Here is a 24932-nt window from a genome sequence, read left to right on the forward strand (position 1 = left end):
TCTGTGTGCTCGCAGAGCTTTGCCCATTCCTCCTTCTGTCACTTACTGCGCTGGGCCCAAGCCCTGGCCTGTCCCGCCGCTGCTGAGCTGCTCTGGGGAAGGGGCGGGGCACGGCGCAGTCCGTGCATCTGACCCTGGTGGCGTTCGTGTCGTAGCCCGGCCTATCTCTTTGGCTCGTCCTTAGGTACTGTTAGTGTTGTTTTGCGTTTGCTTTGTGTAGTGTGATCTCCTCAGTCACTTGGGCACTTCCTGGAAGGCAGGCTCCGTGTCACAGCCCCACGTTGGTATCTCCTGTTCCCTGAGCCTGACACGGGGTTGTGTAACCTGAGAAAGGTTTTAGTAAATCCTTCTAGAATCTGTATCGCATCTACTTCAGGTTCCAGGGCCCGTGGCAGTTTGAGAGGCCCCTTGGCATTCTTTTTCTCATTCTGGACCAGCTTTATAATTTGCAGGGCCCAGCGCAGGGCCCCTTGTTCAGAAATGATTAAGTGGTTCAAGACTGTGATAGCAGAGCTCTAACCCAAGGATGGGGCCTTCTGGGCCTCCACTCATGAGGCTTGCCCTGATCTCATTGTATCCAGTGAGGGAAGACATGGTAGGGGTCATGATTCCCTTTTTACAGAGGGCAAAATGAAGGGCCCCAAGGGCAGTGACCAACCCCGAATGCACAGCTGACGGGCAGCAAAGCAGAACCGTCTTCCACTGGCTCGGGGGCTGCCAGGACTTTGAGCCTCAGTTTTCTCCTCTGTAAAATGGGAACATTGACCTGATCATAAAATGGCAAATAGAACAGCTGGTTGCAAATCCCTGGACAGTCCCATCAGGAACAGCACTGCCTTCCCCTTCAAGTCACTAATACAAAGGTCCTCTCTGCTTCTTGGAAGGACCTGAGTCCTGTAGACAGTAGGAGGCTAATTGGCTGTTGTGGTAGTTGAAGAAATTAAAGCCCTCAGAAGTGGAGAAGGCGGCCTCTTCTCATCTCTTTTTGAAGGAATGTGGGGACTTGGGTGGAAGGTTCCCCAGGGAGCCTTGGTATTTCGGTGCTTTGATATCTAGGGGAATAAAAGAGCAACTAATCACTAAATATGCCTGTCCCCCTAGGGGTGGCTGTTCCTGCAGTCTGAGGGTGGAGGGAGTGTTCCCATAGGGGTAGTCTGAGGGTGGAGGGAGTGGCAGGGGTGGGTGACGGTTCCTTCCTCCAAGAGCCATTGCTGCTTGAAGAGATACACAGACCAGAGACCCAGAGGGTTCCAGCAGCATCTACCTGTAGGGCAGGCTTTCGAAATCTCACTTTCTCTGGGAACCACGTCCCCCACCCTGTGAGTGACCATCTTTCTTTCCCGAAAGACAGTGAAAGAGGAGTTTCCTGGCTGGCCTCGGTCCCCCACCTCCTGCAGAACAGGTGTTTTTTTCTTCTTCTTTTCTTTTCTTTTTTTTCCCCTAAGATTTTATTTATTTATTTGGCAGAGAGAGACACAGCGAGAGAGGGAACACAAGCAGAGAGAGTGGGAGAGGGAGAAACAGGCTTCCCGCCGAGCAAGGAGCCTGATGTGGGGCTGGATCCCAGGACCCTGGGATCATGACCTGAGCCAAAGGCAGAAGCTTAACGACTGAGCCACCCAGGTGCCCCAGGACAGGTTTCTCAAAGTGTCATCCTCAGACCTCGTCCTCACAGCAGGGCCGAGCTGGGAGTCTGCCTGTAACCAGGGGCCCCGAGGTCAGTGCGCACAGCAGAGGAGGTGGCTGGGTGCCCCCCTACCCGCCTCTGCTGGGCTCCCACACAGGACCTCAACAATGAGGTTGTGCGACAGTGTTCTTTGATCCCTGCGAGAGGCGTGTTAGGGGCCCAGAGACACGTGGGCAGGCAGGCAGGTTGTCAGTGACCCGAAGCTGTGTTTTATGTGGATGGGGGCGGTTAGCTTATGTTTACACGTCCAGCCACAGATGTTCCCAGGCACAGGACAAACAGCAGTGCGCGTCTGAGCACAGCAGGTGGAGCACGGCGGCCCCTGGACCCGGCTCAGGCTGTGTGCGGCGGGCGGGACGCCTTCCCGTGCAGGTGCGGGGCTCGCCCGTCAGCTGCCTGCGTGACTCACTCTCCGTTGAACACGGTGACTAACCCGAGGCAGGAGGGGGTGTGGTGGCCTGCTCCAGCCGGAAATGACAGGCGAGCCGCGCTGTAGTCAGCACCTGATCCCAGAGGTGTTGGTGCAGGTTCCCGGGCCGGCCAGACACACAGGTATTTCTGGACCGCGGCGGAGCCTGCTGCCGGGAGCTTCCCACCGGTGTCGTCCGTCCATCGGCGTGGGGCGGGGGCTCCAGCTCCGACCCCGGCAGCCCCGCGGGCCCTCCCTGCTGTTCCCGTGACCCGTGTTCTGTGTCTCCACAGGGCCCCACCTTCCTATTTCTCCCCGGCCACAGCCCGCCCATCCCAGTTGAGGAGCTGTTTGCCTGAAGTTAATTTCCGGAGGCAGGTAAGGAGCCCAGGGGAAGGACTTCTGGTAGCAGTACCAGGGCGGTGCTGGGGAGTGTGTCTTGGGTCTGGGCTGCGGGGCTCGGGGAGCTCCTGCCGCTTCCTTCTTCCACCGATACTGCTCACTGCTCGTCTCTCCTGCTGCACCCGCACGCTCTTCCCGTCAGCGCCGCGGCCCGGCTCATTTCTTTTAGGCTAAGATGTGTGCAGTCTCTGAATTAATATTTTGTGTAAGTTCTGTGAATCGCACAGTTATATGTTGTTTTACCTTGCATATATGTAAACATTCCTTTGTTAATGTGAGCACTTAAAATATATTGCAACTTTTTAGGGGCACCTGGGTGGCTCAGTGGGTTAAAGCCTCTGCCTTCGGCTCAGGTCATGGTCCCAGGGTCCTGGGATCGAGCCCCACATCGGGCTCTCTGCTCAGCGGGGAGCCTTTAAAGAAAAAAAATAAAATATATTGCAACTTTTTAAAAAAATGGGTAGAACAGAAGACAAGTGCCGGGACCCACAGGGCAGAGGGGGATTGTGTGTGTCAAGGATGCTCGTTCTGTCTGGCCCCAGCCTGAGGTGACTCACTGTTTTCCGAGCAGGTGTAACACCACCCCAGGTATAAGTGTATATCCCAGTTTTATAAATGCGGGCATTCGAACAGCGTGAGCTTCAAGTTTATACATAGAACGCGCACAGGTGACTGTTTGTATTCAGAGCCACTCGGGCCCGTCCAAAGGAGGCCAGTGTTCGAAGCTGCTTATCAGAATGGGCCTGGCGGTGGCGGGGGATGCTCGGCGGTTCTGCTCTGGGGTTCCTCCTGTGCCGATGCTCTTCTAAAGTGACAGCCAGAGAGCATGTGCTGGGAGAGGCCAGGTCCCTGCAGGGCAGGGCAGGAACATGCTATCACGGGTGGCTTCCGTGTCCCCCATGGAACACAGTGTGGCCACTTAGGCCATGGGCCACTTTGTCACTTTGTATGGCTGCCTTCCAGTGGGTGGGATCCCCGTCCCAGTCAGCCTTCCTCCCACAGAGATGTGGGCTCAGAACCAACAGGAATGTAGGGGGTGTGTCTGTACTGAACATATGTACCTTGGTTTCCCTTAATTACATTTGTCCCAGTCAGATGTAAGTTTCTGGACTTACCTCCACTTTTGGCATAATGCGTGGCTGTCTACGGCGGCATCTAGCCATGGGCCTCTGCCCTTACCATTCATTTGAGTAGCTGATGGTTTCCTGTTTCTGTGTTCCATTTTCTGGCTCGTCTCCATTTTTCCCTAGTTAGCTCCCACAGTGGTAGCTAGGAGAGGGAGCAGGTCTGCCTCTGACTTGGGCAGTTAACACCGAGACATTTTCTTAGGACTCAGAATGGAAGCGCCACCTTTTTAGATGATGGCATGTTTCCGGAGCATCTGGGAGACTATAACCGAGAGTCACCGTGACCTTTGCCTGCTCACGGCTCAGGGCTCCACAACTACTCTGTCCAAATTACTCGCAGTTTGGGCTTCCATAATTCAGACACACGTCACAGGCACCCAGTTCTTCATCCCTTATGGGGGGAATACAGACTTTCAAATGAAGTTGATCTGATACCGGTCAGAATGGTGATGACAATGTAATAGCATGTTTGCTGGGATAGGCACCAAACCCAAACACGCTTTAACAGACTTGTAGTGTATCAGCAATTGCAGCATATGTGTTGTTTGGGTTGATTATGGGTTCCTCTCTTCAGTATTTTCTTCACAGTGATACTCCTGATGCAGATTCTGTCTAGGACGGAACCGTGTGAACCAGTCACGATGCCGTCCTCTATTGGGATTGAAGTGTGGGGGCAGGCATGTGTGCTCGTGGCTCCTACATTCTGCCCCAGATCCAGCCCCGGGTATTTCTGCTTGTCGGGCAGCAGGGCAGAAGCAGCTCAAAGTAAAGCTCAAAGAGCACTAGAAAACCAGGATTCTTAGAAATGACGAGACTTCCTCAGAAGCTGAAGTGGGAGTAACCTGGCCCCAAAGACCCGTTTGGGCCCCATGACACCCTAGGCCTGCGGCTGGGTAGTGTAAACTCCCCCCACCCCCGTAATCACAGTTTGAGTGTGGGAGGGCCTCGGGACAGTGAGGCTCCAGTGGAAGACGGTAGAATGACGCCCATCTGTGTAGGGTGCCAGGATTGTTGCATAGCACAAAATTCTGTAAAACTAGACAATGTAGAGGGATTCGCACACTCGGGCTCCTGGTCAGGCTCACACACTTCTCCTAGTTCTGAGCCCACATCTCTGTCGGAGGAAGCTTGGCTGGTCAGGAAAGGACAGTGAGGAAGGGGTCCCCAACCACGGGGAAGCCAGTACCCCTAGGTCCTGGGATGTGCCCCAAAACCAGATACATATCCTTGTCTGAGTAGGGCCCAGCCCCTGAAGGATGAATAGATCTTGCTGTGGGACCTGGGACTGGGGTGTGGTTTGTGACTTAGGATCAGAATAAGGGCTTGAACCAGATGGGCCTGTTGGGAAGTTGGGGTGGGGAAGGTGGGGAATCTTGCTGGAATTCTGGTTCTTTTGTGTATGGTGACATCTAGTGGCAGGTCACCAGTCCTCAATGCTGCCTTTCACAAGGAGACAGCAAGCTGACCATTGGCCCTTGGACACAGGATGGGAGTGGAAGATTTTTACTCCCGGAAGCCCTGACTCCCAGTTTGAGGGCTTTGTGGGGTGTTTCAGAAGTCCTCTGGGGAATAGGATGCGTAGGGTAGCCTAAGACCCTCCACTTGGCAAGCTTCAATTCTGCGACATTTGGCCCTAAGTCAGTGTGGGTATCATAGTGAGGGAGACACTTGGACACCACAGGCCGTCCTCATTTTCCGCTCAGCCAGCCGGGCGGTCTCTGTTAAGTGCCTCCCAGCCCCAGTGCTGGGCTGTGGGGGATGGGCTGAGCTAGGCAGGCCTGGCCCTCTAGTCGGGCAGGGGAGAGGTGGTAAGCAAATATTCTAGCAAGACCTGCTCAGAAAGTTGGGATGAGCCTGGGCTTTGTGACCCGGAAGGTGTAGGGGGTAGTGGGGGGGACACAGAGCCTGCTTCAGTTATGCTGTCCGAAAAGTTCCCCAGGAAGGAGTTTTTAAACACGTTGAAGGATGAGAAGAAGCCAGTCCGGGCTCAGGGGACACCCAGTGCAAAGGCTGCCGGGGAAAAGAACTTCTTGGTATGTTCTAGAAATAGACTGGGGTCAGGAGGGCAGGGCGCGTGGGGAGGCGTGTGGAGCAGGAGGCTGGGCAGCCCATGCGGGCCCCGTGGGTCCTCATGTGGGGAGCAGAGTGGAAAGAAGTGAGGAGGGGTCCGTGTGAGACGGGAAGTCCCACGACTGGTCTTTCCCACTCAGCTGTGCTAGGGAGTTGCGGTTGTCTGCTACGCCGGGGCTGGCGGGGCTGCCTCCCCCCCAGCGCCCTTCTGGGGGTGGCTTACCCCTCTTTGCCGGTTGTCAGTGTTCACGAGGCTTTTTTTTTTTTTTGAGCCCAGAGGAGGTGGCAGGTGAGAAGACCGTAGGGAGTGTGGCGGGGAAAGGATGTGAGGGGAAGGCAGGCCCCAGGAGGAGACAAGCTACGTCAAGTCTACAGCTCTACGTAAGCCCCCCTTGATGGCTTTTTAGCCCGCTGTGGGGACTTTTGGGACCAGAGCCCCTGTGAGCTTACGGGGACTGAGCAGCTGACGGGCACCTCCGGGGCTCTGGCACATCTCGGAGTCTGCCCCCTGCACAGAGAGCAGGCCGGCCTGGGAGAGCCCGCCGGTCCGGGGCTTGCTGGCGCCCGAGGGATGGACGGCGTGAGGAGTGTCCTTGGCTCGCAAGCCAGGTTCCCTCGGTCCTCCAAGCGCAGCCCCTTGGCACCAGGGCTGCCGAGGCTCCGCCCCCACCAGCTGCTGCGTTATTTCTGACTCATCCAGGGGTTACAAGTGTGTAACCCAAACCCCTCCACGCCCGGCTTCCTCTCCGCCGGCTCCTCCTGCGGGGGGAAACCCTGGGACTTCTCTCCTGGGACCTTTCTGCAGCTTGGGGCCCTGCGGTCTCCGGACACAGCCACAGCCCACAGGCGCTGCCCTCTGACGGGGGGTGGGCGTGTGAGGGTGACGGCCATGAGCTCAGGTGGGTATCTGTGCCCCATGACCCCGGCCGGCCTGTCCCCATCAAGGGACTCCTTGGAGCCCGGCCCAGGCGTCGGCCTCTTGAATTCGTCAGGAGCTTCCGCGGAGGGGGCTGCCTTCGTGTTCAGGGCCGGGTCCCGATCTCACGGTTTCTTCAGCCAGAAGTGCCGGCCGGCTGCCTCTGGCCGTGTCGCCTTTGCTCTTTGTGGAAGTTGCATGCTTGAAAACCTGGGACACTTTGGGCTTCCTTCAGCACATCTCCCGGGGCTCATTGCAGGGTTCTTGCTGAGGGGGCGGCTGGAAGGTCGAGCTGGCCAGAAGTTCTGGGCCAGCTCAGCGTCCCTGGGCCCAACAGCTCCTCGCAGAGGGTGCCGGCCACCAGCGCCCGCGCCGGGATCGAGCCGCTTGGTCCAGCTGCCTGGGGCCAGTAGGGGTGAGGGAGGAACGTGCAGCTTGCCACCTGCTCTGGGCTCTCAGAAGCGAGACCCCGAAGCCCCGTGGGCCGCCCAGCGGCTCCTGCCAAGCACCCAGTCTGGATCTGGTGCAGCCCGTTCTGACCCCCGCTTCAGCGCCTCTCTCCGCCCTGCAGGAGCCCCCAGGGCTGGCCAGGGGATGAACCGCGAGGGGGCGCCCGGGAAGAGCCCGGAGGAGACATACATTCAGCAGAAGGTCCGAGTGCTGCTCATGCTGAGGAAGATGGGATCCAATGTGAGTGCCTTCGGGGTGCCGAGCAGCTCTCCCCGGGAGGGTGCCTGATGTGGGCAGCCCCCACCTGCTGTGACCGCGCTGCTCTGGGAGCGGGGCTGCTGGCCTTGGGGTCGGGCTCTGTGGCCAATCCTGTCCAGTTCCGGGGTTGCTGCTGGGGCGGTCTTCCCATCCCTACGCCGAGCTGCGGCCCGGGGGGGTGTGTGAGCCCCTACGGGCCCTGACCTGACACTTCTCCCGTCTCCCCAGGAGCTGCCCATGGGGCGCTGGGCAGGAAGGGCCCTGAGAGGGCCACGCTGTTCAGGAAGAAAGGGATGGGCTCCCTGGGCAGGCCCTGTGCTGCACGGAAACGCAGTCTCAGATCTGATCCGGGTGGCAAGGCCTGGGGGACCATGGGCCCGGCTTCTGGTGATGGGGAGGGGGCACTCGCACTGGACCCCGAGGGTCAGGACTCAGGAGGAGGGGCCCGGGGATGAGAGGAGGCGGCACCTTCATGGAGCCTGGGCGGGCCGCCCCTCACCGTGGCCTTCTCACCCTTGCAGCTGACGGCCAGCGAGGAGGAGTTCCTGCGCACCTACGCGGGGGTGGTGAACAGCCAGCTCAGCCAGCTCCCCCAGCACTCCATCGACCAGGGTGAGTCCCTGCGCGCCCGCCACGCCTTCCCCAGAGGCGCCAAGCTGTGGTTCCTGGGGAAAACTTAGCTCCGGGGTTCCACGTGGAGGGTCCGGAGCAGCCTCCCTTCCACGGAGCTGAGCCCCAGGCCCCGGGCCCTGGGCCCATTTCTTTCCCCAGGTGGGAGCCGAGGACCCCATCGGGTAATGGTGGGATCCCCTCTTTTTAGCCTCGGAGGAGCCGAAAAATGGAGGCATCTTGGGAGCCCATGGGACTGCAGAAGCTCTGGGTTTTTGCATTTCTTCCGTCTTTGGCTTGACCCCCGCCCACCCAGCACCTGGTGCAGGGAGAGCGTGAAACCGCCCTCCTGGGCTTGGACCTGTCCTGGGCTTGTGTGTTCCTGGCTGTACCCAGGCAAGAGGCCCTAAGGGTTCTGTGTGCCCAAGGTCTCTGTCTGCTCAGGGGAGTCGTTTCCATTCCGGATCCCCCCCACCCCCGACCATAATAATGGTAGCAGGTGATGCTCCGGTATTTATCGTCTGGCGGGTGCCTGCTGAGTGCCGGCCACGCATCATTCATTTAATCGTGGAAAGGTACTGATGATATTACGTCACAGGCAAGGAAATGGGTTCAGAAGCAGTGAGGGATCGTCGTGGTCTTACTGCCTGTCCCCAGAGGACTCAGGACAACCTGCTGCCCGGCTCCAGGCCAGGGCTTGTCACCGTCTATCCCGGAGCAGCAGGAGGCTGGGCACTTACGGGCTCTCCCACTCTGGAAGGCTTCCTCTGACCCTGGAGCCCACAGCATCCTCACTGGCAGTTCCATCTAGTCCTTTCCTTTTTTTTTTTTTTGCCTTGTTGATGTTACTGACCATGAAATGGGCAGCCCGTGGGGTGTCTGTGTGAGCCGGCTCCCAACAGCGGAGCGCCGGGGGGCCTGTGGCTGATCTGTGGGGCCCGCAGCTGATCCGTGGGGCCCAGGAGGAGAGCAGGTGTAGCATACGAGGCCGCTTGTCTCAAAACTGTCCTTGCTCTCCTGGAGATCACAGGCCTCAGCTCTGGCGCAGGGCCCAGCTCCCCAGCTCTGACGCCGGCTGTCACCTGGCCTGTGCACCCAACTCAGCAGAAACGTACAGGGCGTCCCCGTGGCTCCGGCAGCTCTGGGAACAGCCTGCCTGGGTCACACTCATGCCGCAGCCTGTTCTGTACCAATAGCCGAGGTGGAGTCAGCCCCTCCAGGGGTTTTGTTTCTGGGAGAGATCCTTTCTCATCCCTGGCTGATCCGGGTTTCCAGCACGCGCTCCCCCCCGCCCCCGCCCCCGCCAGATCCTGAATCATATTTCCCTGGGACCCTCGAGTTCCTGGGTCCCTAGGACATTGCCTTTTCTCCCACCCCGGTTTTAAGTCACTGAATTAACCAGAATTGGGGCTGGGTGATAAGGATGCCTCCAGAAAGATGCTGTTCAAGGAAAAAATCACAAGTTGTAGAGCTGTATGTCATTGTAGAAAACACCCCTCCACTACACACACACACTCACACATGTATGTGTATAGGAAAGCAAGCTGAAAGAACATAGACCAGGCTGTTAATAGGAAATTTTAATAGAGAGCAAAACTACATAAGGGACATTAACTTTCCAAGTCACACGTTTTTGGAAAACATTTTTTAACCTTGTATATGCATTGCTTCTGCAACAAGAGGCAGTTTAAAAAAGCATGAAGAGAACTCTCTATCTCGCCTAGCTGAACCAGCAGTCGAGAATAAAAATGAACTGTTAACTGTGTGGAGTTAAGGTCATGATAATGTCACCTGGTCTGAAACTGCTGAGCAGTCAGGAGTGAGCCACGGGCATGTGGGCATGACCCCAGAATTGGGACCTTCCGAGTTGTGGGCAGGCCTCAGCTACGTCTCCCCGGGGAGCAGGTTTCCAGAGCTGCACCAGGACCCGGCTTGGCGGCTGGGGTGGTTCTCTGCTGTTGGGGCCCCCTGCCTGCTGCCCTGGGTCCCCACAGTCACCCCTGAGCTGAGCCGTACAGGAAGACACGACACACTGCTGCAGATGGTCCCAAGGATTCCTGTGGACTGAGTAGGAGGCGAATGGGCAGCCGCACCTAGAAGAGCTTTATGAAAACCGCAGTCAGTATAGTCTCTCCTGTCGCGGGGGGGCGTGACCCCAAGAGCACGGCCTTGCATTGCTGCCCACACCGTGGGGCCAAATCGGTCTTGGCTAACATGCTAGCCTGCCTACCTTATCTGTTGGCAGGGCCGACCTTAGCTGATGCCACAGGCATGCTGCTGGCAGGGGCCCAGGGGCTGCCCAAGTGGTAAAAGTCTCAGGTCATTGCTTCCAGTGCATGGGGTCCCCGCATAAAAGACTCCCCATAAAGACATAGGAGCATCAGTGTGATGGGCTTGACAGTCTGGCCGAAATCTGGTGTGAGCACCTCCTGCCACGAGGTGGCACTGTGTCTCAGCAGATGCCCAACGCTGTCCTGCAAGAGTCCGAACTCCGTGAGCTCCTCTCTGTGGGCCCGAGGCCACCCACCACCCACCAAGGGGACAGAGCTTGGCATGGGTCTGCCATTTTTTTTAAACTTTTTAAAAAGATTTTATTTATTTATTTGACAGCACACAAGTAGGCAGAGCAGCAGGCAGAGGGAGAGGGAGAAGCAGGCTCTCCACTAAGCAGGGAGCCCGATGTGGGACTCCATCCCTGGACCCCAGGATCATGACCCGAGCCAAAGGTAGCCGCTTAACTGACTGAGCCACCCAGGCACCCTGGTCTGCCATTTGTAGACTCGCACACGCTTCCTTTCTGGGGCTGGAGGGGTCTGGTACTGGGAGCCCTGCTGGCCCTGCCTAACCCCCCCAGAGAGGAGAATGGGCTGGGCATCCCTCACCCGATGCCCAGGCCTCCTGGTCTTCCTTCTGTGAACTGTGAACGTGCGTGCAGTATCTGCTGGGTCCGGGCTGGTGCCGGGGCCATGCTTCGCGGGCCTGCACCGTAGGGGCTCCCTAGCCAGTGCTGAGCCATGGGCCTGCCTGGCCTCTGCTGGTCTGAAACCTCCCCTGACAGCCTCCTTCTGGAAGCCCGCCTTTCCCTCCCTCGTCCCCAGCAGTACACCTCTTTGTGTCTCTCAGTCTCCCCCGGCCTCATCTTCTGCCTCCTCCGCTCACTGTCCGTGAGTGCTCCTTCTCCCACACCACACTGATGCCTTCCACCCTCGGCCCTCCCATCTGTCACACCACCCCCTGGGGGGCTCACGGGCTCTGGTCAATGTCCTCCAAATATACACCCTCAGCCCAGACCCTCTCCTGACCCCCAGAACTTTACATGTGACTCCTCCTGACCATCTCGCCCCAGACAAGCCACACTCAGATCCGGGTTCATGCCTGTGTTCTCAGTGTCAGACATATCACCAAACACCCAGTGTGCCAGGGACTCCTCTTTGAAGACCCAAGTGTCTAGTAAGTTACCAAGTCCTTGTGATTCTTTTGCCTTTCGCTCCTCAGATCTGCTCTGTCTTCTCCGGCCTGGTTTGAACCCTCATTGTGTTTAGAGCCCGTATTCATGTTTGTCTTGATCCCAGCAGACAGTTCCTGGCATCTTGACTTCTTACCTTGCTCCTCCAGTGTACTTCCTACCCCCAGCTCAGCAGGTCTTTCCCTGACTTAAAATCTTTCAGTGGCTCCCTGCTGCCTTGTGGTTGAAATCTGGCCCCCTAGCGTGATCAGCAAGATCCCCGGACATGGTGACCTCATGCACTGTAAACAGCCATAGCAAATGGCTTTCAGCTCCTGTCTGGGGCTGGTCCTTGTGTCTCTGCATTTGCCTCTGGGCTGCCGGGAGCTCACCCTGACCCGCAGCCGTCCCCTGCATCTCACAGGCTGGGCCAGGCCCTCCTGTTGTTACCATCACACACATGCGCCCCAGCCGTGCTTCTCCCCACACTGTCTCCTGGTCCTCTCTTGAACAACTCTGAGCCTCTTCAGCCTGGGCTTGTGGCTTCCCCCTTTGTATTTCTGGGGCTGGGCCCCCACAAGGCCCAGGGCACGCTTGGACAAATGAATGGACCAGGCTGTGGGTCTGAGGGCCCACTGTTCCCCAGAAAGGCAAGTGCTCAATTCTCTGAGCACTGCCTCCTGCTCCCCCAGGGTGGCCCAGCGGACCTGACAGCCAGGCAGGACTGCCTCTGAGCCAGAGAAGATCAGTACCTCTCCGGGACAGTCACCTTGCTGAGAAAGCCAGCTGGAGGTGTGGGGGGTCGAGAGCTGCAGCTTCCCAAAAGCAAGCTTGATGGAATGCTGAGTTCATTCCTTATCGCTGGTGCTACTTTGTGCATAACACAAGTTGATCTTCTTTCCTGGTCGTAAGATAATGCACAGTCATTGTAGAAAGCGGGGAAAGGGAGAAGCAGCAGAAAAGCTGGACGGGTTGAATCTGACCACTAGGCTACAAGCACTGTTACCTCCTGGTCAGGTACCCATCAGCCTTTTAAACACAGGCTTGTATCGGGCAGCCGGGTCCACCCAAACCTGCAAGGTCGCCGAAGCTGGGGTGAAGACCCAGGTCCCTAGGCCTCAGCGGTGACCAGTGGCCAGTGATGGCAGCGGCTCTGCCCTCCCCGGTTTTGCCTGCTCCGTCGGCTCCCCATCTCCTTGTTCACCTCCTTCCCCCTTCAGGGAGGTATTAAGGGCAGCCGGGCATCTCGCTGGTAGCTTTAAAATACATTCTGGGGTGCCTGGGTGGCTCAGTCCATTAAGTGTCTGCCTTCAGCTCAGGTCATGATCCTGGGGTCCTGGGATTGGGCTCTGCGCCGGGCTCTTTGCTCAGCGGAGAGCCTGCGGATTCCCTGCCTGTGCACTTGCTCATGCTGGCTCGCTCACTCTCTCTCTGTCTCTCTGACAAATAAATAAATAAAATCTTAAAAAAAAAAAAAAGGCTTGTATTTACATCATAAATTTGGGACCATACAGTATAAACATTTAGTATCCATTTGAACATCCATGTTTTACTTATGATTAATTTTATAGTATTTTTTAAAAGATTTTGTTTATCTGAGATAAAGAGAACAAGCAGGGGGAGCAGCAGAGGCAGAGGGAGAAGCAGGCCCCCACCACTGAGCAGGGAGACTCATGCAGGGCTTGAACCCAGGATCATGACCTGAGCCGAAGGCAGACGCTTCAACTGATGAAGCCATCCAGGTGCCCCGATGATATTATAGTATTTTTTTATTTTTATTTTTTACATATTTTATTTATTTATTAGAGAGAGAGAGCGCGCGCACACAAGTAGGCGGAGTAGCAGGCAGAGGGAGAAGCAGGCTCTCTGCTGAGCAGGGAGCCCGATGCAGGGCTCGATCCCAGGACCCCGGGATCATGACCGAGTCGAAGGCAGGTGCTTAACCACCTGAGCCACCCAGGTGTCCCCAATTTTATAGTATTTTAAAACAGTTTTGAAGAAAACATTTTAGTGATTGCTTAATGTGCAGCCCCCTGGCTGTGCCATAATTCGTTAACCAGTCCTTTCCCCTTTGGACGTTTCCTTCTCATTTTTGCTATTAATTACAGTAACAGCACACACTTACTGAGCTCCTCCTGTGTGCCGGCTTCCTTGTAGGTAGCAGACAAGTGTGACCCGGGTGAGTCCCCGTGACAGTCCTGAGGCAGGTGCTGTCACTGCCCCGCCTCAGAGAGGAGGGGAGAGGCCTGGAGAGGATTGGCCTAGCGCTGGGCGGCCCAGCCGCGGGGGTGGGAACCCAGGTGTGGCCAGCACCCAGCGTCCATCCTCGCTCGTAGCTCTTCGTCTTCATTTATTTTAAGATGAATTCTAGGAGTGGCTTTAAGTTCATGTGCGTTTTTAAGCAGTACTGAGTTTTATCTGAGGAACGGGTGATTTAGGCAATTAATATATTAATTAAGATGCAGAAATCGTTTGGCGTTTTTTGCTGCCTTTTAACCCTGGGCCCTCCGCCCGAGGTGCCTTGGAATGTGCTGGTTCTCTGCACTCTCTCGCTAGAGGATGGCGAGCCCAGCGAGGGCCGGACCCAGCCCCTACTGGCACTCTGCTGAGCCTCCCCAGGACAAGGTGCTCGCAGAACTCTCGTCCTCGTGCGGCGCCGTGGATAGGCTCTCGTTTAGGTGTCCCGGGCTCTAGTCTAGACGTGGCCCCTTTTGTGAAGGAGGCTTCTGTCCCTGCCCTGCCCCGGGGCCTCCCAGGACCTCCCCTGGCCTGCCACCGCTCCCCTTCTTGGCCCCAGGAGCCACAGTGCTGGCACGCTGGCGGCTCAGGTCTGTTCCAGCCTCGGTCTGATCACGCTCTTTCTCCAAGAGACTTTCCAGGGAACGTCCCCAGCCTGGAGCCAGCTGGGCTGTCCCAGGGCTCTTCTGGCTTCCCCCCCTGGAAGCCAAAGCTGCTGCTCAGGGTACGCTGCCAGGGAGCCTAAAATAGGTCATTTGGTCTCAGGGTTGCACTGGGAACCTTGTTAAAATAGTTGCGGTCCCAGGCACACCCGGGGGAAGCCTGTGACACCAGGGGACGGTCCACCACCACGCAGGCTCCACGGCTGACCAAGGGGCTGCCCTCCTCTACTCATTCCCCCCTTCGCGGCCCTCTCGGAGCCCCCGGCGAGATGCTGGCACCAGGGGCCCTGTTCCCCAGCCAGCCTTCTTCCCGGAGCCGTCTCCCACGCCCTCCAGCTTCTGCTCTCGCACTTCCTCCACGCAGCCCTCTCTGGCTCCTTCCGGCCTCAGCCGGGGCCCCTCCTCTCGCCCCTCCTCAGCAGTGTAGCTGCTGTCACATTGTCAGGAGCCCTTTGGGACCCAGATCTGTGCTGTGTTCCCAGTGACACGTGCAGCCCCTAGTCCAGCTTCGGACACAGAGCTGGAGTTTATCTGAATCCTTGTGCAGACTGGGCCTCCGGGAGTCGAGTCCTGTACGAGCGGGGACCGTCTGCTGGGGGTTCTGCATCCTCTCTTCTCCCAGGTGGGGCTCCCAGGCTTCTTCCAGAGTCTCCTGGCGATGACAGGCTCTGGGCTGAGACGGCAGTCAGGACTCGAGAGAATTCCAGTCCATGGGACGAGAAGATTTTTTTTTTTTTAACTTTAATCAACACTTAGATGAGAATTACCTGTAACCTAGTAATAATAAAATTGAACCCAAAAGATCACATATACATTGAATCAGACTGAAAAGTCAATCAGAAGGATTGGGTATGTGATAACCCAGGTCACAGTAAGAAAAAGGCATGCCAAGTCCAGGTCAGGGGCGTGCTGAAATGCAGGGCCCGTTGCCCCGTGTGGCCTCTGGTCCTGGCCTGGGAAGGGCTGCTTTGACCCTTCCTTACCCAGCCTAGTGGGTTCTAGTGCACAGAACCAGAACAGGGCCTCAGAGGTCTCACGGCCCCTCGGGCAACACTGCATTGACTTCCCAACACGCCACCAAAGGCAGACCTCTGTCTTGGAGCGGGGTGTCAGGGGTCCGCTCAGTCCAGCGCGGTTGGGACAGTGTCGCTCTCTTTGGCCCATCCATCCGTGTGCCGAGGGCGGTGCCAGGTGACAGTTCCACCCTCGAGCCGCCGGTCTTGCAGGGTGGACACATGCACAAATGTGCAGATCGCAGCGTGACTCATCCTGAGGGAAAGGAAGTCCACCCAGAAAGCCACAGAGGAAAGGTGCTGTTTGCCGAAGTCCTGATGGGTGTGTGGGAACGTGTGTGGCAGAGGGGAGAATTGGAGGAAGCCTCTGGAGCCTGCCCAGCGTGAGTGTTGGGTCTCTTTGTGTCCCCTTAAAAGACTGATGTGGTGGCCAGGTGGGTGGTGGCTGGCGGGAAAGGCACGTGGGCTCCGGACAGAGTCCATCCTGAGGACGGCAAGGGGTCCCCACAGATCCGAAGGGGAGGGATGGCTAGGTCAGATTGTCATCCACTTAGGGTGAGCGCTGGGGAGAGGTCGCAGGACAAAGGGTAAGGCAGGTCACGGGGTGACCTGGAAGGTCGCAGGGACACCCACGTGTGAAGTGATGCTCTTTTTCAGAGGCTGGACATTCAGGACCAGGACCTGCAGGCAGGGCGACCAGGTGGGGGTAGGACTGGAGACTCAGGGCCCAGGGCGAGAGGCACCTGGTCTGAGCAGCGGAGAGGCAGGAAGGGGAGCTGCTGGGGTGTCTGGCAGGGCGGGAGCCAGATCAGAGCTCAGGTGCAGGAGCGTGGGCCGGGGGAGGCGGGGAGTCCTGGGAAGGTCGCACAGGGAGAGCAGGCAGAGTGAGGGGAGGACAGAGCCCAGTGAGCACAGCGCTGAAGGCAGCGGGGGACATAGTACAGCTCTGGAAGGAGGGGAGGGGCAGCAGGGTCATTATCAGGGTCCCCCCGGGCTTGTCATGAAAGGGTCAGTGGTGACTTTACTAAAACAGTGTCTGCGGAGCCCTGGCTGGGAGCCAGATTGCCGAGGGCCTGGGATCAGTGAGGAAATGGAAGTGGGAGGACAGAGGTCCCTTTCAGAATGCTGGTGGGCAAGGGACATCAGCTCAGAGCTGGGGGTGGGGGTCAAGGGCCAGTCTGTAGCATTGAGTTCTCAGTGTACGGGCCACAGACCAGCACCCCTGAATCACCAGGGATAATTTGTTAAAAATGCAGACTCCTGCCCTCCCCCCGGCTCTACTGAATCAGAATGCCAGCCAGGCGAGCCTGGGAATCTGCATTTGAGATAGCCCCCCTCTCCCAGGGGTGATTCTGATGCCCTCTTGAATTTGAGAATATACCAGTGTTTTAGATGAAGACCTGGTCATTCCTGACCACTCCCACCCACTCCTCCCGAATTCTGTCCCTTCTGCATTCAGCCAAGCTCTCTGATCTAGGAGAGCTTACATTTTTTTTGGTGGGGGGGGGAACCAAAGAATTTGAGGAAAACAAGTACCTCATTTGGGAAAACAAGCCCAGAGGTAGGGAGTGTGTGTGTTGGGTATGGGGTATGGGAGGGTGGGAGGGCATGAGGTGGGTTTGAGGGAGCTTGCCTGGGACTAGAGCAGAGCAGGTGTACTAGAACTCCAAGTTGTGACACCCCCACCCCCGCCGAAGCCGTTTATGATGCTTTTTGCTGCTGATGTCTTCCCCGCCCGTCAGGTGGGCAGGCTAGGTGGGATCCGTCGCATTTCACAGATGAGAAAACGGAGGCGGGTGTGCACGCATGTTGCCCAGGTGCTGGGGTGCCAGGGTCCACCGAGGGAGCCTAAGCCCTCCCACCGAGGGAGGCCCTCACTGGCTGGTCAGGAGGCCTAGCGCATCTGCTAGGAGCCCACCCCACGTCTGGTGCCATGTGCTCACCTTTGGACGGCCTCAGTGCCTGGTGATGTGGTTGTCAGCCTGGAGCCTGGTTTGGCTGCGGGGACCTTGGATCTGTGGCCACTGTCCCCATGGCAACCAGCATCGTGCTGTCTCTAGGTAAAAGCCATCCCCTGGGAACCTTGGGCACCAGCTCAGAGAGGTATAGAACCCCACGGGCTGCTAAAAACAGCATCTGCCGCCCAGCGGGTTTGTCTGGGAGGAGGCCTAGCCCAGGGTGGTGCTGGAGCCCCATCCCCATGGAAACTTCCCGCCTTGGAGGAGGGTCTGGGACCTGTTTTTCCAGAAGCCTTGCTGCCCGGCTCATCTCCCCGGAGCCTGTAGCTGAGCCACTGCCATCCTGGGGAGCTGGGTAGCAGACCCTAGTTCGTATCCGCAGCCAGCTCCTGGGGCTCAGGGGGAAGGACTGCCACCGGAAATCAGAGGAGGGGCAGAGCGGGGAGGCAGGAGTTGCCCCGGGCACTTTGGAGCTTGTGGCCACGTTTCCTCTCTAGCTGCAGTGGGTGTGGGCTGTGCGTGGGGAGGATGGCCGGGGCTTGACAGGTCAGAGGCCCGGGACCGTCTGGAAGCCCTTCTTGGAAGCCAGCGTCCTTTGTCATCTCCGGCGCCCAGCAGCCACGGGAATTTGAAGCCTCTGAGGTTCCGGGTTCCATTTCTAGAGTTTTCCAGACCCTAGTTGCTCACTCTCACAAGGAAGATGTGAGGCCCCGTCGGAGGTCGGGAGCTCCCTGATCCTGGAACCCCGGATTCCGGAGTAGTGCCAGGAAGCTGTGGCCCAGGAGGGCCACAGGGGTTTCAGAGCCTCCGCCCCGCGCTTGTGGGAGGCGGGGCCTGCAGGAGCTCATGGCTCCAGGTTGGGTGATGGGGACACCCCCGATGCCGTTCCTGGGAGTCCCTCTTTATTCCGGTGACGTCTGTGCAGGGCTGCAGCCTGGACCGTGAGGCCCAGGGGCCGGCCGCCTTTGGGAGCTGGACCAGGCTTTCCGTACCATGTGTTGATTTCGAGGCAGGGGCTGCCCCGAGAGCGGTCTCCCTCCCCGGCCACCTTTGAGTGCCGGTTCTGAGCGGCCTTTGCAGCATCCAGAGCTGGAAGAGCTCTCGGGCTCCGTCGGTGCCCCTGCATCCGGGCGCTTCAGTGGAATGTGGGCACAAACTGTGAGATCAGAGCATCAGAGCAGCCTGGGAGGCCTTGTCCCTCTCCCCCCTGCCCTGTGCCTGCCTCTCTCTGGCGGGGTCTCTCCTGGAGAGGGTGGGTGGGGTCCCGAGCAGTGCTCAGCTGCCCAGAAGCTTGCACTCCAGGGTCGCTGCATTTTAAGCTTCTCCTTTCCTGGGAAAGGGTGAGGGGCTCTGCTAGGATCTCTCCAGCCGGGATTGTGCCATAGGCCACGTGCACCCTCTCCACGTCAGCCTTGGGGCTGCGTCTACCTCCGTGCTCCTCTTTGCTGTTCTTTGTCATCGTGATCACCGAGCCTGCTGGAAGCAGACGGCTGCCAGGAGAGTGTTCTAGCAATTCAGGAAGCATATTGAGGTGCTTACATATTGATGAAAAGACCTTTGGAAGAGTTTATGTTAGAGCCTCAAATAGCAAGGGGAATTGTCCAGACACTACTGGTTATGTGTGTGCCCCTGGGGTGTTCTCCATACCATGCGGCCCCGTGCCCCCGGCCCCCGGCCCCCGTAGGGAGGCGTGCTTCTTGAGGGCCAGTGCAGGTGCCCTCCGTAAGCCGGGACACGGCTGCAGGTGGTGCTGGTGCTGGTGCTGGTGCTGGTGGGTGGAGCCTGTTCTGAGCTTTCGATTCTGCTGCTCCGAATTCATCCTGAGCTTGCAAACAGACCAGTGAGCCCATTGTCTGTCTCCCGCCCCCGGCGGGGGGCCAGCTTCTCTTTTCTAAGCTCCGGCATAGTTGTCATTTCTCTCTGCCCAGTCACTTGACCGCACACTGTTAAAGGGGCAGAGCTGGCGTGGGGCGTGGGACGGTGCCCTGCCTGGTTCGGAGAGCTGTGTTCTCACCCGCACCTGGGCCCCGTTTCCATAGCAGGTGAACCAGGGGACTAGGGAGACATCTGGCAGAGCTCTAGGCCAGGCAGCACGTTGGGGGTAGGAGGCAGGGGCCTGGGCTCTGCTGTCCTCCCGGGATGGTGCTGTGGGTTCCATGCTGAATTCTCTCCAACTCTCCCAGAGCTCTTTTGGTGGTGGTTTTTAAATCCTGGGTCTTGGTTCCATTCTGATAGGGCCAGAGGGATGGCTCCAGTCTCTGTTGGGAAGCCTGGGCCGCCACAGTGCTCTGGGAGACCAGAGCAGGTCAGTTATTGGCTTCCCCTGAGGAGGAATGACGGTGTGTGGGAGAGGGGAAGGCACGGAGGCACGGACTTCCTCCCTGGGCCACTGACTCACCAAGTTGCTTCGCCAATCTGAGCGTCAGACTCCTCATGCATAAAGTGAGGGTTCATCCTGGGTCCCAGGAACTCTCCAGGTGCTGCGAATTTGTGAGTGAACAGGATAAAGTCCCCGGTTTGTGGAATGTGTTTTCTAATGGGAAATCAGGTCTCAACAATATATAACTCCATAGGTCATGCTGAAGCAGGTTACAGCCCCCCGAGGGACTGGCACAGGGCACTGTTTTAAGAAGCTGTGGTCAGGGAGGGCCTGAGGAACTGATTTTCCCCAGACACTGGCATGAAGTGCAAGAGCTGTGACACGAACTTGGGGAAGAGCACTGAGGCAAAGGAAACAGCAAGTGCAAAGGTCCTGAGGTACCAAGTTACTTGTGCCTGAAGGACAGAGAGCCCAGGAGGCCCATGGGGCTGGAGTGGAGTGAGGAGGGGGTGTGTATAAAAGGAGCTGAAGAGGCCCCCAGAGGCCAGAGCATGTTGGGTCTTGCAGGTCAGGCGTGGAGTTCAGTTTGCTTTGAGTGCGAGGAGAAATCTTACATTAAGAAACCTTTGGAGAGTTTTGAGCAAAGAAGTGGCAGGGTCTGACTTATGTCTTTAAGAACTTCTTTTTGACGGCTGTGTGGACAATGGACAATCAGGGGCCAGAGTGGGGAGATCCAGAAAAGGGGTACAGGAAGCTAGCGAGGGATGGTGGTAGCCTGGACTGGGTGGTGGTGGGGAAATAGTGGTGTATTCAGGATCTAGTTGAAGAGTAGGGCCGGGGCGCCGGGCTGGTTCAGTCTGCAGTGGTTGAGCGTCCAATTCTTGATTTCAGCTCAGGTTGTGACCTTGGGGTCATGAGATTGAGCCCCGTGTTGGGCTCTGCTGAGCACGGAGTCTGCTTAAGATTCTCTCTCCCTCTTCCTTTACCCCTCCCACCTCCCCCACCCCTGCTTGTGCTCTCACTCATGCTCTTTCTCTTATAGATTAGTTAATTAATTAATTAGTAAAAAGTAGAGCCAACGTCAGGCACCTGGCTGCCTCAGTTGGAAGAGCACATGACTTAATCTCAGGGTTGTATGAGCCCCATGTTTGTGTAGCAGTAACTAAACCAAATGAAGACAAAAACATTTCAAAAAAAATAAGAGGGGCATCTGGGTAGCTCAGTCTGTCGAGCGTCTGGCTCTTAATTTTGGCTGGGGTTGTGGTCTGGGGGTTGTGAGATCGAGCCCTGTGTAGGCTCCATGCTGGGGATGGAGCCTGCTTGGAATTCTCTCTCCTGCCCCCTCTTCCGCACCCTGCTCTCTCTCTCTCTGTCTCTCTCTCTCAAATAAATAAAATCTTTTAAAAAAATAAAAGAAGTAGAGCCAGTAAGATTTGCTGATGTGCTGTACGCAGAGCGTATGTGTGTGCGTGCACACGGGGGTGCATGTGCACACAGGACGGGGGTGGGGCTGGGGAATCAAGCAGTTACTCCCCACCTGGGGTTTTTGAGCGGGTAGAGGATGGCAGTCCTGTCACCGAGGTGGGGAAGGCTGAGGGTAGAGTGGGCTTGGGAGCCGCACCATTTGGCATTCCCCCAGCGATGTATGAGGGTTCCAGCCTCTCCTCCTCCTCCCTAACTCCTGTCATTGTCGCTTTTTGATTCCAGCCATGCTAGTGGGTGTGAAGTGGTGTCTCATTGTAGCTTTGATTTGCATTTCCATAGTGACTAATGATCTAGAGCATCTTTCCTCTGTCTTGCTGACCATTCTTACATCTTTGGAGAAATCTCTATTCAAGTTCTTTGCCCGTTTTAAAAATTGAGTTGCCTTTTTAGTATTATGGAGCTGTGTTATTTATGTATTCTAGGTACTGGTCCCTGACCAGACATATGACTTGCAAATATTTTCTCCCAGTCTGTTGGTTGCCTTTCCACTTTTTTTTTTTTAGAAACTTTTTTTTTTTTTAAGATTTTATTTATTTAACAGAGAGAGAGAGATCACAAGTAGGCAGAGAGGCAGGCGGAGGGGGGGAGGAAGCAGGTCCCCCGCTGAGCAGAGAGCCCAATGTGGGGCTCGATCTCAGGACCCTGAGATCATGACCCGAGCTGAAGGCAGAGGCTTTAACCCACTGAGCCACCCAGGCGGTGCCCTGCCTTTCCACTTTTTTTTAATAGTAAGTCTTCTTGTTGTAATTTGTTTTAATTTTATTTTTAAGGCCTTTTTTTTAGGTTTATTTATTTAAGTAATTTCTAAAACCAACGTGGGGCTCGGACTCAGCACCCTGAGATCAAGAGTCACATGCTCCTCGGACTGAGCCAGCCATGCCCCCCACCTTTTCACTTTTTTGGTAGTAACCTTTGAAGCATAAATGTTTCTAAACTCAAGAAAGCCCAGTTTATTTTTTCCTTTATTGCTTATGCTTAGGGTGTCATGCCTGAGAAATCATTTCCTAGTCATGAAGGTTTACTCCCGTGTTTTCTGGTAAGAGCTTTATAATCTTAGCACTTACATATGGGTCGTTGGTGCCTTTTTTTTTTTTTTAATTTTTTTTTTTTTAAAGATTTATTTATTTATTTATTTGACAGAGAGAGATCACAGTAGACAGAGGCAGGCAGAGAGAGAGAGAGGGAAGCAGGCTCCCTGCTGAGCAGAGAGCCCGATGCGGGACTCGATCCCAGGACCCTGAGATCATGACCTGAGCCGAAGGCAGCGGCTTAACCCACTGAGCCACCCAGGCGCCCCTCGTTGGTGCCTTTTGAGTGAATTTCTGTAAACGGTGCTAGGTAAGGGGCCGGCTTCATCCTTGACGTGTGACGATCCGGTTGTCCCAGAACCGTCTGTTCACTTCTTTCCCACCCTATTGTCTTGATACCTTTGTCAAAACGTAACTGACCTAAGCGGGACGGTTTCTTTCTGAACTCTTTGTTCTGTTCCACTGCCTACACGTCTCTCCTTACGCCAGTCTCACCATGTCTTGTTTGCTGTAGCAAAATCCAAAAGTATGGGTCCTTCTCAAGAGGATTTTGCCTGTTCTGGATCCTTTGCACTTCCCTACAAATTTTAGGAGCAGCTTGTCAATTTCTGTGAAGAGCGCAGAATTTCTTTCAGTGTCGAATTTCTTTCAGTGATGTTTTTGAACAGTGACGTTTTGCACTTTTCCGAGTACAAATTCCATACTCCATTTGTTAAATTCGTTCCTAGGTGTTTTATTATTTTTGATGCTATCGTAAATGAAATTGTTTTCTTAATTTCATTTGCAGATTATTCATCATCACTAATGTATAGAAATATACAAATGGTATTTGTATATTGATCTAGTATCCTGCAACTTTATTTATTCTAATAGTTTTTTAGTGGATCCCTTAGGATTTTCTATGTACAACATCCATATCGTCTGCAAATTGAGTTTACTTCTTCCCCTTTCTAATTTGGATGGCTTTTACTTCTTTTTCTTGCCTAACTACCCTGAATTGAACTTTCAACACAACGTTGAACAGAAATGGCAGGAGAGGACATCCTTTTCTTCCTAATCTCGAACGGGGAGAGCTTCTAGTCTTTCACCATTAAGTATGATAACAGCTGTGGGCTTTTAGTAAATGCCCGTCATCAGACTGAGGAAGCTCGCGTCTGTTACTAGTGTGTTGAGCGTGTTTCCATGAAGGGGTGTTAAATTTTGTCAGATGTGTTTTCTCTCCCTGTTCAGACAGTTGCATGGTTTTTCTCCCTTTTTTCCTATCGTTAGTCTGTGTTACGTTAGTTGATTTTCAGGTGTTAAAACACCCTTGCATTTCTGGGATAAATCTCACTTGTTCAGAGTATGGAATCCTGTTTGTTTGTTGCTGTATCATTTGCTAGTACTTTCTTGAGTATTTTTGCATATCACAGGTGTTATGAATATCTGTATTCGTAAGAGACATGCGTGTGCGTGTGCGTGTGCGTGTGCGTGTGTGTGTGTTTTCTCGCAATGCCTGTCTTTATGTTTCAGCGGGTCAGACAGTGTTGAACAAGAGAGGCTGCTCAGGTTCTCCTCCCGCGGGCACCTGCCTCAGGTGGGAAGGGATGAATGGCAGCCTGGAGCCCGAGTCCAGACGGTGCCAGCAGAGCTAACAATGGGATGGACGCAGCGTCATCTGTAAAATGGGCCAGGAAACTAGCTGACGGCCTAGAGGCAGTGGGCTGGGCCTTCCTGTTCTGAGCCTTGTGATGGCCAGCAGGGACAGCACCCAAGGGAGCTGCCACATACTGGACTTTAAAGGAGAAGGAGGGACCGTGGGGACCAGCCTGCTAGAGCTCGGTTACAACAGCTCCCTGAGCAGCGCCCCCTCCCCGTTAGGCTGCCGGCCCAAACTGCGCGGAGAAGAGGAGAGAGAGAAGCAACATCCTTGCCCAGAGGCCTGCACGGTTCCCGGTCAGGCCCTGCTGGAATGACAAGTGCGGGCCAGCTGATGATAAGGACGGGTCAGACCAGGCCCTGGAAGGGCCTGTCCCCTCTTGGCGAGGGCTGGAAAAGGCAAGTCCCTTGGGAACGGAGCAGGGCCGAGGATGGGCAGCAGCTCTGTGGGCCCTTTCCGAGCCCGGCTCCGGCAGCAGAGTGGGAGGCTCTAAAAATGAAAGCTCCCGGTTTCCCCAGCCCTGCCGGGAACGGGAGACCAGCTGGCACTGTGGCACCGGGGGGGGGGGGGGGGGGACTCTGGCAGATCTTCCGCTTCAGGTGTCTCGCTAAGCTGGAGTCCTCGGAGTCTCTGTGTGACCTGGAGGAGGTCACTTCCTTCCTTGACCCAGAGCGTAGCCCCGGTTCACACGCCAGGCAGGCTGCGGTGTGGGGAGTCCCAGCCCCTGGTCGGTTCCCTCTGCAGGCTCACCGTTCCCGCTCAGAGCAGCCAATGCTATTTTTGTGCCTGCAGCTCAGTATAGAGGCCTAAGGTCCCTGCGGGAGAGCCCACGGAGCAGGCAAGGAAAGAAGCAGGTGGGCTGCCCCTGCTCGTGGCCAACCACCCCCCTTTCCCAGCCCTCGCCAGACCCTTCTGATTAGCGAGCTGGGCAGGCGGCGCCCGCCCAGGAAGAGCCGGCATCTGGTAGGTGACCGGCTCAGCTGCCATGCAGGGTATGATGTCATCTTGGATTCTGTGGTTGCTAGGAAAATTCTGCCTGCAGTGATATTTCGTGGTCCTAGGACCGAGGTGAGAACAGAATGTTCCCAAGAAGACAGGGGAAGGATTTGTAGGGCTTCCCAAGCAAAGGAGCCCCCATCCCAAGAAGTCAGATAATTTGAGGAATTTTCAGGAATGGAAGTTGTGCTGGTGGGCTGCTAGTGGGGGTTGGGCGGTT

General features: G+C 56.1%; 1 protein-coding gene across 6 annotated transcripts in view; it reads left to right on the plus strand.

Moving 5' to 3' along the window:
- CTNNBIP1 (catenin beta interacting protein 1) overlaps nt 1-24932 on the plus strand; it is a 47471-nt gene that overhangs the window by 19129 nt on the left and 3410 nt on the right. For 2 of the 6 annotated variants that reach the window (XM_080801028.1, XM_080801029.1), the window contains 4 exons: nt 2390-2474; nt 5973-6076; nt 7183-7301; nt 7841-7931. In XM_080801028.1, the coding sequence (XP_080657154.1) occupies nt 7206-7301; nt 7841-7931 (187 nt within the window). In that variant the 5' untranslated portion in view covers nt 2390-2474; nt 5973-6076; nt 7183-7205. Of the gene's footprint in view, nt 1-2179; nt 2240-2389; nt 2475-5972; nt 6077-6399; nt 6595-7182; nt 7302-7840; nt 7932-24932 lie in introns of those variants that run through there. The other 4 variants (XM_080801025.1, XM_080801026.1, XM_080801027.1 and 1 more) reach the window with 3 other exon arrangements.

This window comes from Martes martes (genome assembly GCF_963455335.1).
Source record: "Martes martes genome assembly, chromosome: 4".
Lineage (NCBI taxonomy): Eukaryota > Metazoa > Chordata > Mammalia > Carnivora > Mustelidae > Martes > Martes martes.